The sequence below is a fragment of the Balaenoptera borealis genome (assembly GCF_965194805.1).
Source record: "Balaenoptera borealis genome assembly, chromosome: X".
Lineage (NCBI taxonomy): Eukaryota > Metazoa > Chordata > Mammalia > Artiodactyla > Balaenopteridae > Balaenoptera > Balaenoptera borealis.
This window is the reverse complement of record NC_138881.1, coordinates 97,685,529-97,701,788: the sequence shown is the minus strand read 5'-3', so window position 1 is coordinate 97,701,788 and position 16,260 is coordinate 97,685,529. Positions and strand designations below refer to the sequence as shown.

The 16,260-nt window shown below is 35.4% G+C and overlaps 2 protein-coding genes and 1 long non-coding RNA gene across 5 annotated transcripts in view; 2 read left to right on the top strand and 1 right to left on the bottom strand.

The window, feature by feature from the left end:
• Positions 1 to 16,260, bottom strand: part of LUZP4 (leucine zipper protein 4) — a 389,928-nt gene that overhangs the window by 117,668 nt on the left and 256,000 nt on the right. The gene's annotated exons all lie outside the window — the stretch shown is intronic.
• LOC309620815 overlaps positions 1 to 16,260 on the top strand; it is a 333,501-nt gene that overhangs the window by 110,616 nt on the left and 206,625 nt on the right. The window lies entirely within an intron of this gene.
• The window catches only part of LRCH2 (leucine rich repeats and calponin homology domain containing 2), a 91,995-nt gene that overhangs the window by 31,817 nt on the left and 43,918 nt on the right, over positions 1 to 16,260 (top strand). For both annotated transcript variants that reach the window (XM_082377125.1, XM_082377126.1), the window contains exons 2-6: positions 496 to 640; positions 4,010 to 4,136; positions 8,549 to 8,654; positions 8,738 to 8,874; positions 13,454 to 13,587. In XM_082377125.1, coding sequence (XP_082233251.1) covers positions 496 to 640; positions 4,010 to 4,136; positions 8,549 to 8,654; positions 8,738 to 8,874; positions 13,454 to 13,587 — 649 coding nt within the window. The remainder of the gene's footprint in view (positions 1 to 495; positions 641 to 4,009; positions 4,137 to 8,548; positions 8,655 to 8,737; positions 8,875 to 13,453; positions 13,588 to 16,260) is intronic.

The window sequence follows — 16,260 nt, the reverse complement described above, 5'->3', positions numbered from 1 at the left end:
AGAAGTAGCCAGGGAGATAATAGGAAATGATCCAGAAATGTAGTCTTCCAAGCCAAGGGAAGAGAAATGTTTCCAGATGGATGACTGGTGGTTGATAATGGAGGCTGTTGGTGACCTTGGTGGGCATGAGAATGAATAGAAAGCAAATTACAGTGGGTTGAGAAGTCCATGGTAAGTAAGACAGTTATGTTGTAGATTTATGTAAGTTTGGCTGTAAAGGAGGCAGAGGTGGATGGAGGTTGATGTGGGATCAGGGGAGGTTTTATTCATGTTTTTAAATATCAGAGAGAATTCCTCACTGGTACTTTAAAAGATAATGTTTAAAGATAGTGATGTATATAAAGTACAGTTTGTTAATGAACAGACTTTCCATGAGGTCAATATTTAAAATAGTTGCTTGGAATCTAAGTGATTCAGCAAGTATGAAAATAGTTCTGTTAATTACCAGAAATACAGGTGTATGTTTGACACTCAAACATTACTTTTATTTTTCAGATCTTTCAAGAAATCGTTTTACAGAAATTCCTTCTGATGTCTGGTTATTTGCACCTCTTGAAACGTTAAATTTATATCATAATTGCATCAAAACCATTCCTGAAGCCATTAAAAACCTACAGATGTTAACATACCTTAACATTAGGTAAGGAAACAATTTTGGGGGGGTAGATTTTATTTTTTATTATAGTTCTGATTCTTTCTAGTTGAAAAGGAATGTATTTGGTTTGGCTATGTAGCCTATATCTCAGGAGTATCTTATTTGTATTTTTTATATATCCACATTATAGGCTTTTGGTCTTGTTCTTGACAGCAGTGTTTCTCAAACTTTACTGTGCACAGGAATCAGATGCAGATTCTGATTCCATAGGTCTGCAGTGGGGCCAGCATTTCTAACAGCTCCCTGGTAATGCCCATGCCTGCTGGTCCTTAGATCACTTTGAGTAGCAAGGCTTTAGATCAGAAATATTTTACTGAAATCATAGCACCACAACACAGATTTATTTACATGCATCCTCAGTTAAAGTGGAGCATTATAAAGAAACAGTTCTTGATTTATATTTTTCACTGTCGTGGCTTCTTGTTGCTGCTTCAAGGATGGATAGATTGGCATGGGAGTATTGGAAGGTTAGGAAGTGGGTAATTGATGTTAATAATAAGTGCTTACTGTGTGCCAAGCAGTGTTACAAATACTTTACCCGTATTACCTCATCACATCTTCACAACAGCATTTTGAGATATGTGGTTATTATCTCTGCACTGCAGATGAGGAAACTGAAGCACAGAGAGAGGTTAACTATTTGCCCAAAATTATATATATTGCAAGTGGTAGAGCCAAGATTCAAATCAAAGCAGCTGTATGGCTATAGAACTCTCATTCTTAGCTATTACCCTATATTTATAATAGAGTGAACATTGAATAAGTATAAGAAAAAATTACCCTATCAAATGAGTGACATTGAATGGAAACTGGTATATTGTGACTTAACTTTAGAATCTTTTTCTTATTTTTCTTTTATGTTTCTAGTTATAAGGAATAATTTCTTCCCCCCTCCTTAACGAAGTTACTTGTCTAAATTCTCATATAGGGAAGTAGTAAATATAATTAATATACATAAATAATAGCATTTCTTTCTCTCTGTGATATATTATTTATTATGTATGTCTCCCCCAGTGGTGTAACCTGTCAGTACATACTATAACTGAATATAATACTTTAACTGAAACCATTTTACACCTTAAAATGTGTGAGAGGAATTTCCTTTCATAGAGGTTGGTCATTTGGGTTGTTCCTTTCTCTAACTGGGTACATAATCTCCTTGGCTTCGCTTGGGAAAGGTTTGAGGAAAGTGAGGTATTTTTAAGTTGTTTTGTCTTTGTTTTATTTTCTTCTTTTATGGAAAAAATGATTTGTCAAAATTGAATTGCATTTCTATATTAACATGTATGGTATATCTTAGAATAGTTTTGCTAAAACTTTCTGCGATTCTTTCCCGTTTTGATCTCTAAAAGTTGACTCCTGGTTTTCGTTTACAGTCAGAGAAATTTTTGAACACACTCTACTAAAATAACATTTGTTCTGGTGACTGACTTCCTTTGACTATCTCTAAAACATGTGGCAAAAAAGTGAAGATTGATGACTTATTAGCTATGTGTAAAGAAATGGAAAGCTGACTGCTAACTCGATAAACCTGCTTCTTAAGGGAAGAAAAGAAGCCAATTTTTAAACTTTCTTGGTCTGAGGGAGATTAGAATGAGTTTGTATGTGCCATTCTTTTTCCTGTTTAGTTTTTATTTTAGTGAAAAGATCTTGAGAAACTTGTAAGATAATTTTTTAGCTCTTTCTTTCTTCCTGGATTCTACTCTCCTTTTCAATGGAATCCTCAGGAAGATCCCTGTGTGCTCTAGACAGACCACTTTCCCAAGGATCCTACTTGATCCTTAAAGTGCAAGGGTTGTGACAAGCACCTGGCATATTTGACATTCCACCAGTCTGGCTAGGATTGCTGGTCTTGGGGCATTATCCTTTTTTATTAAAGTCTGTGCCATGTGATTAAAGCTAGTCTAGTGTTTCTGGACGTCCTCTGCAGGCATAAAATGAGGTGAAAGGTCTTGAAGTCCCCCCAGTGGGGTAACATTGGGCTTTTGTTGCTCTGCATGTTACACAAAATGCTAGGTACAAGTCTATAAATATCACTTTGAAAAGCAGGAAAAATAATAGCAAATTGCTAATGAATGCTTGGTAGTATGTAAATATAATGACACACTTTATATATTTTGGTAGTAGGATTGTCTTAGTCCGTTCTCGTGGTGCTGTAACAGAATACCATAGACTAGGTGGCCTATAAACAACAGAAATTTATTTTTCACAGTTCTGGGGGCTGGGAAGTTCAAGTTCAAAGTTCCAGCAGATTCGTGTCTGGAGAAGACTTGCTTCCTGGTTCATATAGATGGCTGGCTTCTAGCTGAGTCCTCACATGGCGTTAAGAGCAAGGGAGCTCTCTGGGATCTCTTTTTAAGGCCACTGATCCACCTCCCTAAGGCCCCACCTCCAAATACCATCACATTGGGGATTAGGTTTCAACATTATAGTTTTCAATGGGGAGGACACAGTCTACAGCAGGGATTGTTTGGGTCAGTCTGCATTGGCATGTAAATTTGACCAAAATTAGTTTGAGGGTAAGGGACCCAGAGCCAAATTGCCTGGATTTGAATCCTGACTCTCCCACTTACCAGCTCTGTGACTTTGAGCAGTTTACTTAATCTCTTTTAGACTTTTTCTTCATCTGTAAAATGGGCATCATGATAGTGTCTGTCTTCCTAAAGTAGGTTGTTTTGAGGGTTAGTCAAGTTAATTCGTGTGAGGTGCTCGCAACATGGCCTGCCGCATAGTAAGCACTCAATAAATGTTAGTTGTCCTTATATTTAAATGTATGCACAGAGACAGGAATGTTGTATCAACTTTTAGCTGAGATAAAGGTGCTAGTAGACTGTTCTACCATAAACCCATAACAAAAGCGAATGGGTTAGGGTTACTACCTGTTTTTATTCATTCTTTCATAAATTTGAACACAGCACATGCAAATTTATCCTTGAAGCCTTTCCCTAGAGGTGTAGAGGTATTGAATATAGTGAAATTATGCCAGAGAGCAAGGTTCTAGCAATTTCTAGCTCAGAAAAATGATTCTAGGTTTTGAGGGCTGGTGGTGTGTAGGACAATATCATAGGTAACAGCACAGGCTTTGCGGTCTGTTGTGCCTGGGCAAGTCGCTTAAGCAATTTTAACCTTTATTTTTACTTGTATAATGGAGATAATAGTCTTGTGGGGTTACTATGAGGATTAAGTGAGATAGTGCATGTACAGATTTTAGCCTGTTACAAAGTAAGCACTCATTAAATGATAGTTACTATTTAGTGAAAATTTATTTACTTTTGAGGTGATTTGTTCTTTTTCAACATAACATGTCAAGTTTCAGACATATTTCTCATAATGAGACTTTCTTATTCTTTTCAGTCGAAATCTTTTATCAACATTGCCAAAATACCTATTTGATCTTCCCCTTAAAGTTTTGGTCCTCAGTAATAATAAACTGGTATCCATTCCAGAAGAAATCGGGAAGTTAAAAGATTTAATGGAATTGGTGAGTAAAATAGTTGCATCGATTGTATATAATATGCATAATACATACCTTTATATTTCCGAAGATTAATTCCTTTATGGAACTTCACTGTGATTAAAAAAAAATAACTTGGTGTATGCCTAAGTTCACTTTAGTGAAATTTTGAGATACCATTGCTTATGTCTGATTTTAGCTCACAGCTACAATAAAAGCCTGGTTGTTCCTCAGTCCTAGTGAGGTTAGCAGGCTTGCTTACAAGTCTTAAATGCTTTCAAACAAATAAGCATTTGTCTATCCATCTTGTGGACAGTAAAGGTCTTAGACCAGGAAGAGATAAGGTGTTTTTTTTTTTTTTAAGGTTTTACAGGGCTTCTATGAAAGCGTCAGAGAGAGGAGAGTACAATGCCTACAAACAGTAGAATTAATAAAATGACCTTCCTCTCCTGTATCCTTGTGTGATTTTATGACACCAAGATAAATGGAACCAAGATAAATGGAAAGAGGCCATTTATATAATTGATTATAGAAATTGATATAATTGATTATAGAAATACAGGAATAATTTAAAGTAATTACTTTGAACGTACCATTGTAGGTATTAAAGGACATTGAACTCTGAGAGAAACATAATCAAATCTTCAAAGCACTGAGCTGTTTTCACATTTTTCTGTTACTTCTACCTCATACAATATACCATGCTGTTTATTTTTATTTTCTGTTTTATCTTGAGTAATGCTTTCCCAATACATAGATTCTTTTAAAAAGTGTTCATAAATATGACTTTTTAATGTGTGGAGGGCCAGAAGTTTTCTTGAGGAATTTATGTACAGTTTTATAATGGGAAGTTAATGTGCAAATAGAATGTAAGGAACAGAAATTTCAGGAATGTCTTTTTTTTTTTTTTATTCATTAGAGAATACCTGCATGTGCAATTGTAATGCAAAGAAACTTCCTTGAACTTAGTCTTGTTATGTTGTAGAACCACAGAATTTTAATATTGTAAGAGATCTTATACGTGATCAGATATAACCACTTCCTAATGCAGGAATCCCTGACACATCTAGTTGTATATTTTCAATGGTGGACAAATCTTCGCGTGTGTGTATCTGAGGCAGCCCTAATTCTCTTTTGCAGAACTTTGTTATCTTTCTTATTTTGAACTAAGATACATGCCCCTATGACTTTTATCCATTGGTCCTGGGACTGCCATGTGAAGAAGTATAGATAATGACAACTTTTCTTCCCTTCGGATATTTGTAATCTGTTGTATGTCTGCTCTCCATTTTACCAAACTCTAAGACCTGTTTTTCTGTAGCTTAAACATCTTTATTTTATTCCTTTTCATATTTTCTATATTTCTATTCTTTATTACTTTTTATTTTTAGCTATTTCTATACTGAAAATGCTCCCTTTTATTAAGGTCTCTTTTAATGTTACACTCACAAATGAACAGAAGATGCCAGATGTGATCTAACAAATTCATATTACAAGGGACCCATTACTTTCTTTGCCCTGCACACTGTTAATGTTTTTAAAGATTTTATATATATATTCTACTTTAAGATTCTGTGGTTCTGTAATTTCCTTTCCATTCAGTTTTTGGCCCTATGTTCTAAATTGTATTACATGAGATAGTTTTTGGGTAAATGAAATTTCAAAAATATTTAGGATTTTTAGATTTAGTGTAGTATTTTTATTTAAATAGAATGTGAAAAAATATTAACCATTATTTTAGTAGGCACTATAAAATTATTGTGCTTTATTTTTTTAACATCTTTATTGCAGTATAATTGATTTACAATGGTGTGTTAGTTTCTGCTGTATAAAAAAGTGAATCAGCAATACATATACATTTATTCCCATTTCTCCTCCCTCTTGCATCTCCATCCCACCCTCCCTATCCCACCCCTCTAGGTGGTCACAAAGCACCCAGCTGATCTCCCTGTGCTATGCGGCTGCTTCCCACTAGCTATCTATTTTACATTTGGTAGCGTATATAAGTCCATGCCACTCTCTCACTTTGTCACAGCTTACCCTTCCCCCTCCCCATATCCTCAAGTCCATTCTCTAGTAGGTCTGTGTCTTTATTCCCGTCTTGCCCCTAGGTTCTTCATGACCTTTTTTTTTTTTTTCTCTTAGATTCCATATATATGTGTTAGCATACGGTATTTGTTTTTCTCTTTCTGACTTACTTCACTCTGTATGACAGACTCTAGGTCCATCCGCCTCACTACAAATAACTCAATTTCGTTTCCTTTTATGGCTGAGTAATATTCCATTGTATACATGTGCCACATCTTCTTTATCCATTCATCTGTTGATGGACACTTAGGTTGCTTCCGTGTCCTGGCTATTGTAAATAGAGCTGCAATGAACATTTTGGTACATGACTCTTTTTGAATTCTGGTTTTCTCAGGGTATATGCCCAATTTATTGTGCTTTAAACTCTCAAAATTAGTTATGGTGGGTAGGTTGCATTAGGCTGGCTAATTGACCGTTTTAAATCACACAATGAATTTGTGGGTATTACCTGTCATTGGAATGTTTTCCCAGGACACTATTCCATAAGAGTGTGGTAGCCAGCTATAGTGAAGTTCTGTCATTAGATCTAGGAAATACTCTCAGGCCTTCAATCCCCAGCAGAGTATTTTGTAGAGTACCCATTGGTGAGTGGGTCAGTATCCTGTGCCTGGGTTTATTTCTTCTGGGAAGTGGCAGCTACCTATCAAATTTTTATGGATTTTTTTGTATGGAAATCTTCAGTATTAGGCACCTTCAGGAGGAAGCCATAGTATTTGCTTTAATGGGCATTTTCCCAAAATTTTATTATCCATCGTTTGGACAATAACCTATCTTCAACACAACAGCTAAGGTGATCCTGTCAAAACATAAGTCAGATTATGTCATACCTCTGTTTAAAAGTTTCTGGTACCTGCCCATGTCTCTGAGTAAAAGCCGAAGTCTTGCCCCTCCCTCCATCCTAGCCTTCCCCTTGTCCACTTCCCTCTAGCTACATGGGATTCCTTGCTGTTCTTAGTACATGTCACACATGCTTTGCTTAAGAGCCTTTACATTTATTGTTCCTTCTGTATGGAATATTCCTTTCTTATGTATTGGCATGGCTCATACTCTCACCTCTGATAATATTGCTCAAATATCAGCTTCTTCATGAAACAATCTAAATTGCTAATATCCCTCCCCACTATTACTAGTACTGCCATTTTCCTTTACCCTGCTCTGTTTTTTTCTTCCATAGCACTTATCACCTTCTAGCATATTGTATAATCTGCTCCCCTTGTTAGAATGCAAGTTCCATAAGGAGCTATGAAGGCAGGAATTTTTGTTTGTTTTATTCATTGATGTGTCCCCGGCACCTACAACAGTGCCTAACAAATAGTTTGTATTTGATAAATATTTGTTGTTGAATGAAGATGCCTTAGATATAGTTTGAAGGAAGTATGTAGGATACATTTTTAAAATCATCTGTGGGTTAGATGATTAGATATTATTTAATATTCTTTATCTTCTTTTGAATTTACCCTCCTGCCTTTTTTACTTTTGATAAAACAATATATGTATGTGCCACTCCTCTCTCTCCAAACTAATGTCAGTTCCAGAAAGTTGGCAATTGGGGGCAGTTGCAGTACAACATGAATTTCATTTGCAGTGTGTCTGGAATGACTGCTGCCTGAGATCTTGTTGCAGATTTTTCTTCCCTTTTTTTTGATGTGATAGTAAGAAAGGGGAGGGAGAGGGACCACAGGTAAATAACTTAAGCTGTGCCTTTATCCTCTTATTATGGAAATGTGGTATTGTTTACCTTTAAATTGGGGTTTGCATTTTAACTTAACCCTGGGACATTTCTGATTAGATCTCCTAGAATGCCTTTTGGTTATGACATGAGCCACAAAATTTTGAGCTTATAATCCCTCATGTTTTGTATCCCTTTGAGAAATAGGTTTAGTTAAATCTATTCTGACCATGGTCTTTGGTTCTTCAGCTCACATCTGTAAATCCTTCACTTTCTCAGCTTCTGCCCAACCAAGTATCTCAAAACAACTACTATAATTGACAAATTATCACAATGATTGATAGTTGTCTTTCATTTTTACCTATGAATGAAGAGCACCTGGATCATCCTTACTTCTGTTTTTAGTTGGTAAGAGTGGTCTTTAGTTGAGATTTTCAAAAGGCTGACTTATGTAGTACTAAGTTGTAACCTTACATTTTTGCACAGAAAAATTTATGTTAACTGTGCTGGGTTGATTTCACGATGTAATATAAATGGAAATCTGCCTGATAATCAATGTTTAGAGAAATGACATTAGAGGTGACTTTTACTAGCTATTAGCCATGTGCTTTAATTTAAAAGTTGAAATACATCTCTATGTCTCTGTTAGTTTGTTATAATTTTATTTTCTTGTTTTCCTTAGGATATTAGCTGCAATGAGATTCAGGTTCTTCCCCAACAAATGGGAAAATTACAATCACTTAGAGAGCTAAATATAAGAAGAAATAATCTTCATGTATTGCCAGATGGTAAGATGCTCACTGTTCTTACTCATGTGAATAAGAGAGTACCTATGTAGAATTTAATTTAATTATTTTTTATTCCTGAACAGAATTAGGAGATCTTCCCTTAGTCAAGCTGGATTTCTCTTGTAATAAAGTGACCGAAATTCCAGTTTGTTACAGGAAGCTGCATCATTTACAAGTAATAATTTTGGATAACAATCCATTGCAGGTACCACCAGCGCAGGTTTGTAATTTTAAAAAATGATACTTGTTTCTTCTATTTTTATTAAGAATTATATCTGTTACCGGTAAATCAAAACGCATCAGAATTAAGAGTCAATTTGTTTTTGAGGTATTGTCTCAAAGAGACACTGCACAAGAGTATCTGGCTGAGGAGGCATATGGTAGTGAAATGCCAGCCTGCACTCTATTTCTAAGCTACGTGCCCTGGCACTGGGTTTGTATACATCCAGAAGACAGGTTGCCTTTTTCTTCCTACAAAGGTGCATTCCACTCATTGCAAAGGAGGTGCCTTTTTAGGCTGGCTGGGGTCCTGATAGTAGCTGCCCTAGCAGGATGGGGAAAGCTGAAACTGTGTCTGCTGTGGGAGAAGGCAACAAGAAGCAAGTTGATTTTACTGTGTTAAACCTGGGAATGGCTTGAGTGTTTCTTTCGTGATTATTGAAGGAATCATGTAACTATAAATATAGGTATGAAAGACTGAAAACATGAAGGTCTGTAGAATATTTAAGGCTTTGATATCCAGTAAACTTTCTGAATGATTGGAGTGTTCTATAACATGTGATGTCTAATACCATAGCCACTTGCTATTGAGTACTTGAAATATGGCTAGTGCGACTAAGGAACCAAATTTTCAATTTAATTTCATTTTGATTAATTGAAATTTAAATAGGTTTACATGGCTAGTGGTTAACATATTTGATACTACAGGTCTAAGTTTACACTCTGATTCTTGTCCTTAGCTCCACAGCTACATGACTTCCCCTCCCTTGCCTTAGCAGAAGCCTAGCGTTTACTCTGAGGAGTAGGTGGATTCTCTCAGATTCTCCTCCTCAGCTCAGCAGCCAAAGGAGTATCGTTCCTTGCCTCAATATAAGCCTGGAGTTTACTCTTTAGAGCAGCACTGTCTATTAGAACTTTCTGTGATGATGGAAATGTTCTAAACCTGCAGTGTGGTAGCCACAAGTGGCTAATGAGCACTTGAAAGTACATAGTGTGACTGAAGAATTGCATTTTTAGTTTTATTTAGATTAAATTTAAATTTAAATTTAAATAGCCACATGTGGCTAGTGACTGCTGTATTGGACAGCACAGCTATAGAGAGACTCAACCAGAGTCAGGGGCTCCAGGTACAGCTGTGGGTAGGGGTGAGACCCCATACTGGAAACAGTGAATGCTTACATACTGAATGCTGGGACTCTCCAGTAGATGTCTCTTGCTTGGCTCCCAGAATACTTGCAGCCTCTCTTATATATCTCAGGCAGAGTTGGTGGATTTCTCTCTTGGTAAACTGATTGAACTAGGAGAGAAGACCTATAGATATACTGATCATTGGCAGGCCCCTGAAGAAGTGTGCAGTCACTGTCTGAAATCTAGACAGTGAGGCTCACCGTTGATAAACTTCTCCCTCATACATAGAGCTTCCATTTGGCTTCTTATTGTTTCACTTTTGAAAATGAACAGACAGCAATGGATCACTAGATATTGCAGAAATAATTTCTAACATGAAAGACAGACCAAAAACACTGAAAGGCTTCCATTGAAACAAAATGGGTCACATTCATAGCGGTGGTAATCAGAATGACTTCTCAGCAGCAGCATGGGAAGCTAGAAGATGTTAGAATGATGCCTTGAAAGACTGAGGAAGTATTTCCAACTTTATAAAGTCAAACTATCAGTTAAATGTAAGATAGAAAAAAGTTTCAAACATGAAAAACTCAGAAATTTTAGCTCTCCTGCACCCTTTACTAGGAAGCTAGCAGAGGGTATACTATATCAAAATGAGGGAGTAAATTGAGAAAGAATTCATGTCCAAGATAAACAGGTATGCATAGACCTAGAGAGCAACAAGTCAATTTGGAATAGGGGGGTTGTCTCCAAAAAGAAAATAGAAAAAGAAGAAAGAAGTTGATAGCTGACTTGATGTGTTTGTCAGTATGGAGTGATGTTTTACAGTTATGTCAGAGTCAGGAATGAATTAGTAATAGGCATACAGAAAATTATGCAAAGGAAAAAAATGGGACAAGTAGTCATTTTAGGAAAAACAAAAACTTACAGGAGAAAGGAAGTGTAATCTAACTAACCTATGTAGTTCATCTGTGAATATTTTCTTGGTCATAATATTGTACATACTGGATTTTTATTTAATGAAAAATTGTGACATAGTTATAATAATAGCAAAGATTTATATGGCACTTACCATGCTCCAGGCACTGTTGAAAATGCTTTACATCCATTAATTCATTTCTTATAGCAACCCTATAAAACAGGTACTGTCATTATACCTCATTTTATATGAGGAAACAGAGGCATAGATGTTTAGTGACTTGTCCAAGGTCACACGGCTAGCATATGGTGGAGCCTGGTTTCAGACCAAGGTAGTCTGACTCCAGAATCCATGGTCTAACCACTATGTTATGCTTCTGAAGAGGGAGGAAGTATGTTTATATGAGTTGGTAGGGATTGGGGATGGGAAGAAGGTGGTTTGATGATATATGATAGTGGTGGTGATCTCGTGGAGACAGCAGTGAGCGATGGCTTGAAGCGAGATCTTAATTCCCTGCCCAGGAATTGAACCTGGGTAGCCTGGGTGAAAACCAGGAATCCTAGCCAGTAGACCACCAGGGGCTAGAGGCTAGAAACAAAGTTTCCCTGGCTCTTGCCACGTTTGAAAGCAAGAATGTTTCAAGGAGGCAAAAACTGTAAAAACAGGTACAAAGTTTAGAGACACAGCACAAGTGGGAGAGCACAGCACAGAGAAACTATTAAGACAGAAGCAAGGCTGAGATACACACCTGGAGAGAAAGGGTGTGGGCGTCCTCCCTAATGAGCAGGAGCGCACCAGAGAGGTGATTCAAGTCACTTATATAGGGCAGTTCTTCCGGGTTTCCTCTGGCCAATCATCTCGCTTTGCCTGGCTCTGAGTCCATATTTGGTTTAACTCAGGGTCCTCTCCTGTGTGCGCATGCCTCTTTCAGCCAGATGGATTCCAATGCAAGGATTTCTGGGAAGTTGACCAAACATATTATGGTCTGGCGCCCCCTCCCTTCTCTGACCTCTGAGGAACCTTTCTGCGCATGTGTAGTTGGGGAGGTCTCCTTGACCTCAAGAATGAGAAATACATGGTCTCTTTATCTTTCATCCAAGCAGGACTCAGCTCCTCCTTGCTCCTGCCATTATCTTTATCTTGGAGTATCTGTCCACAGGGGACAGGTTCCAGCTGCTCAGCCTGGGGCCCATCTATCTCATGCCTCAGTGGTAGTGGTAACATAAGGAATCTAAGTCCTCATCTTCCTTAGTAAGACCTCAATAAATAAAATATATAATTGAAAAATAAAAAAATAGCATTAGACCCATGTTATTTATAAATATGAAGATAAAAAGCAGAAACCAACTGAAAGAGTTGAATGTGGGGACTGGGTCTTAGAGATTGAAAGGGGTGGAATGGGGGATTAATTTTTTGTTATCAGTTTTGTAATTCACTTTGATTTTTAAAACTGTACATGAATTATTATGATATAAATTAAATTTACAAAAGAAAGTAATTTGCCATCATTTAATTTGGAAATAAGAGATAATTTTTAAAAATAGTTTGGACAGATAATAGGATACATTTTAATTGGTAATGTATTTATATTCTAATAGCTCAGATGTTTTAAATTTTCCTTTTAAATGAAGTTTTTCAGTGGTCAGGTCAGATCTGGTATCTATTAGATTTATCCTTTCTATGTGGAATGATAATTACATTTTACTGTACTTTTCTTACTGTTTTCTTTGTTCATTGTTTTTGTGTGTTGCTAGGTTATGTGTGCCCATAAAACAAAACATTTTTTATTCTAATTTTTGAGAAATATTTATTCGATAACACTTATGGTGACTGGAGTTAACCTTTGTAAAGCTGACTTACTGTTTCCCTACTGTGCATTGTCTATCTTTTTTATATAGAATATTTTCTTTCACATAGTATTTTTCCCTTCGTTATTCCTTTTCTTTATCACCAATGTAGATAACTTTTCATGATATTATCTTAGTTGAATTGACCATTTAAAGCTTTATTTTATTCTAACTGGCCTACCATCACACCTTTCAACAAATTCATTTTTCCTATATTTACATTCTTTTGATTAGCTTTTTTGTTCCAATGTTTAGCCCAAATGACTTAGTGATTCTGATGAGATTACTTTAAAGAATTACATGGATTATTATTGTTTTCTGTTCTCACCACTACAATGAATATATTTCTTTTCATTTTTTTCGAATAAAGGCAACTTTCATGAATTATAAATTTTATATTGTTTAGTGGTTTGTACATTGTGCTTTTAACAAAAAAACCCAGTGAAATACAGAAAAATTAACTTATTTTTTCTAATAAGAACAGAGACCGCAATAGAATTTTAGTTGGTATCAGTGTTGTCAGATTTTTTTCACCTAGTGTCAGAAGTACAAATTATTTAAATATGCAGAGTATCTCTCATGATTGTTATGTCTCTGAATAATTTGAGATTATTAAAATTTATCAATAAATTGGTAGATGACATTTATATTTGGACCTATATAATTAAATCTTTATTATTTATTGACAGATATGTTTAAAAGGTAAAGTACACATATTTAAATACTTAAATATCCAAGCATGTTGCAGAATGGATAAGAAACCAGATTCTCTGGATCTTCCATCATTGAGTAAAAGAATGCCCTCCCAACCTCTCACAGACAGGTAATGTAATATTCTGACAGTCTCATTTCATGATGATTGTGTCTTCTTTCTATATAAAAGATATTTATTAATCTCGAGTGTACTGAATATACTTAGACTGATTGGCCCAGTGTTAAATAATTGGCTGAAGTGAAATATCACCATCATAGAATGAACTTTTGGTATACTAGAATACATTCGGAATTTTCTCAAAAATTTATTATTAAAGCTTTTAGTAGTAAAATATAAAAATTTGACATTATAGTACAGAAACACTAATTTCTCAGCACTTGACAACTGTTAATTTTCTCCTGTGATCACTGTTGTACGTTTCAAATAACAAGTAGAATTTGACTCTGAACTGAGGTTAGTGGAAGAGCAAGACATTTCGGGATACCTTTCACCTTCATATTCTTTATGTCTGGATCAAAGTTGAGTTATCATTGATGTTCTCTATGATATTGGTGTTTTTCTACTCATGAGATTTTGAAATGTTAGATTTGATATTTTGTTTTTAATTCATCCTTTGGAGATGTAGATTGGTCTGAACAATTTTATGAAAACAATTCTGTCCAGTAGCATGGAAAATAATTTGGAGTTGGATGAGAGTATACTGTTGTTAACAGTGCAAGTTCTTGAATTCCCAAATAGGACTTTTTCTTGAATATTTTTGTTGCCTCAGTAGAATTAAATATCAGAACATTAAATTTAGTTCCAAAAGATTATTTTGTTTAATATTATAAATGATAGTAGACCAAACAATTCTATAAAAATTAGAATTAATTCATATACTAATCTCTATTAGTATGCTTTATATTTATTTAAAAATTACTTTAGTAACAGCATTCATTGTATTAGTCATTTATTTATTTTAAAAATATCAGTTGAATGCCTACCGGCAGGTTCAGAGTATATTTTGTTGAATTATATACACATTGGCCTTGGCCCTCATGAAGCTCACATTCTAGTGGAGGATGTCAGTCAGTAAATAAAGCAAGAACTCACACACACACACACACACACACACACACACACACACACACATAATTTCAAATTGTGGTGACTGCTTTGAAAGAAAGGAACAGGTTTTCAGGAGTGTGGTCAGGGAATGTCTCTTTGAGAAGGTGAGGTTTTAAGTCAAGACCTGGAAGGAGAAAAGCTAGCTGTGGCAAGAGTGAGGGGAAGAGCATTTCAGGCAGAAATAATGCCATGTGCAAAGGCGTTAAGTTAGGAAGAAACTTGGTGTGTTAAAAAAACTGAAGGGAGGCCAGCATTGTGGTACAAGTTGATTCTGGAGTTTGAATTTTATTTAAAGTACAGTGGGAAGTCATTGGACAGTTATAAACAGGAGAATAACATGATCTGAATTATGTTTAAAAAAAAACTATTTTGGCTCTTACAGAGAGAATACATTGGAAGTATACAAGAGTAGAAGTACAGGGACTAGTTAGGTTGTTGTGGTACTGCCAAGAGATCAAGGGGTCTTGAATAGGGTTATTGCAGTAGAGATTAAAAGGAGTGGACAGAATTGAGATATATTTTGGAGGTGTTCTCTAGCAGTGCCATCCAATAGAAAGGCAATGTGAGCCACGTAAGTAATTTTAAATTTTCTTGTAGCCCACTTAAAAAAAGTAATAAGCAGGTGAATTTAATTTTAATAATGTATGTTACTTAACCCAATATATCAAAATGTCATTTCAACATATAATTAAATGTAAAAAATTAGTAAGTTATTTCACATTCTTTTTCTTCCTTTTAAATCTTTGAAATCTAGTATGTATTTTACATTTATAGCATGTCTCAATTTGGACTAGTCACATTTCAGATGCTCAATAGCCATATATGACTGGTGGCTACTGTATTGGATAGTGCAAGTCAATAGAGTTTATTTATGAGTTGGCTTTTGGGTGTGCTTATCTCTCACTCACAGCTGGTACTGAATTACTTAGGAAGTTCTCGTACTTTGAGTTTCACACTCATGTTCTTGGCTATATGGTTCTTACTACTTTCCGTGCCTTGACTATTTTGTAAACTCTTTATTTTACATAGGCATTACAGTAGCTATACTTATCATCAGCTTTTGGAGTCAGACATAATATGCCTGTGAAGCTCTTCTCCGACCCTTAATAACTATATGTCCTTGTGTCATGATATCTCTGGTTCTCAGCTTTCTTATATGTGAAAAGGGAAATAATCATATGGATGCTGTCAGGATTAAATGAAATAATGTATATAGAGTACTTAACACAATGTCTTACCCATAATAATTCCTCAACAAATAGCTTATTATTATCATTATCGTCTATTACGAATACACCAGTGTATTTTAGTATAGTACATGGATCTATTATTGTGCAGTGGAGTCAGATGGATTTCAGCTCTAATCATGGTTTAACCTCTCTCTTAATTCCTCTGTGGGCTGTGTAAGTTATTTAATCTCTCTGAGCCTGTTTCTTTATTTAAAATGTTAGCAGTACACACTTTATAAGCTTGTTGTGAGAATTAAATGTGCGCTTGGCAACTAGTTCAATGAATAATATTCAGTAAATGTCATAATTTTTCCCCTTGGGAAGTTAACTTTTATAAGCTGTATTATCTTCATTTGTAAAAAGAAATAATGCATAAATTGTATAATGTAAGGATTATAAATAAAATATGTGTACCTGGCATAGTATCTAACACAATGTAGACACT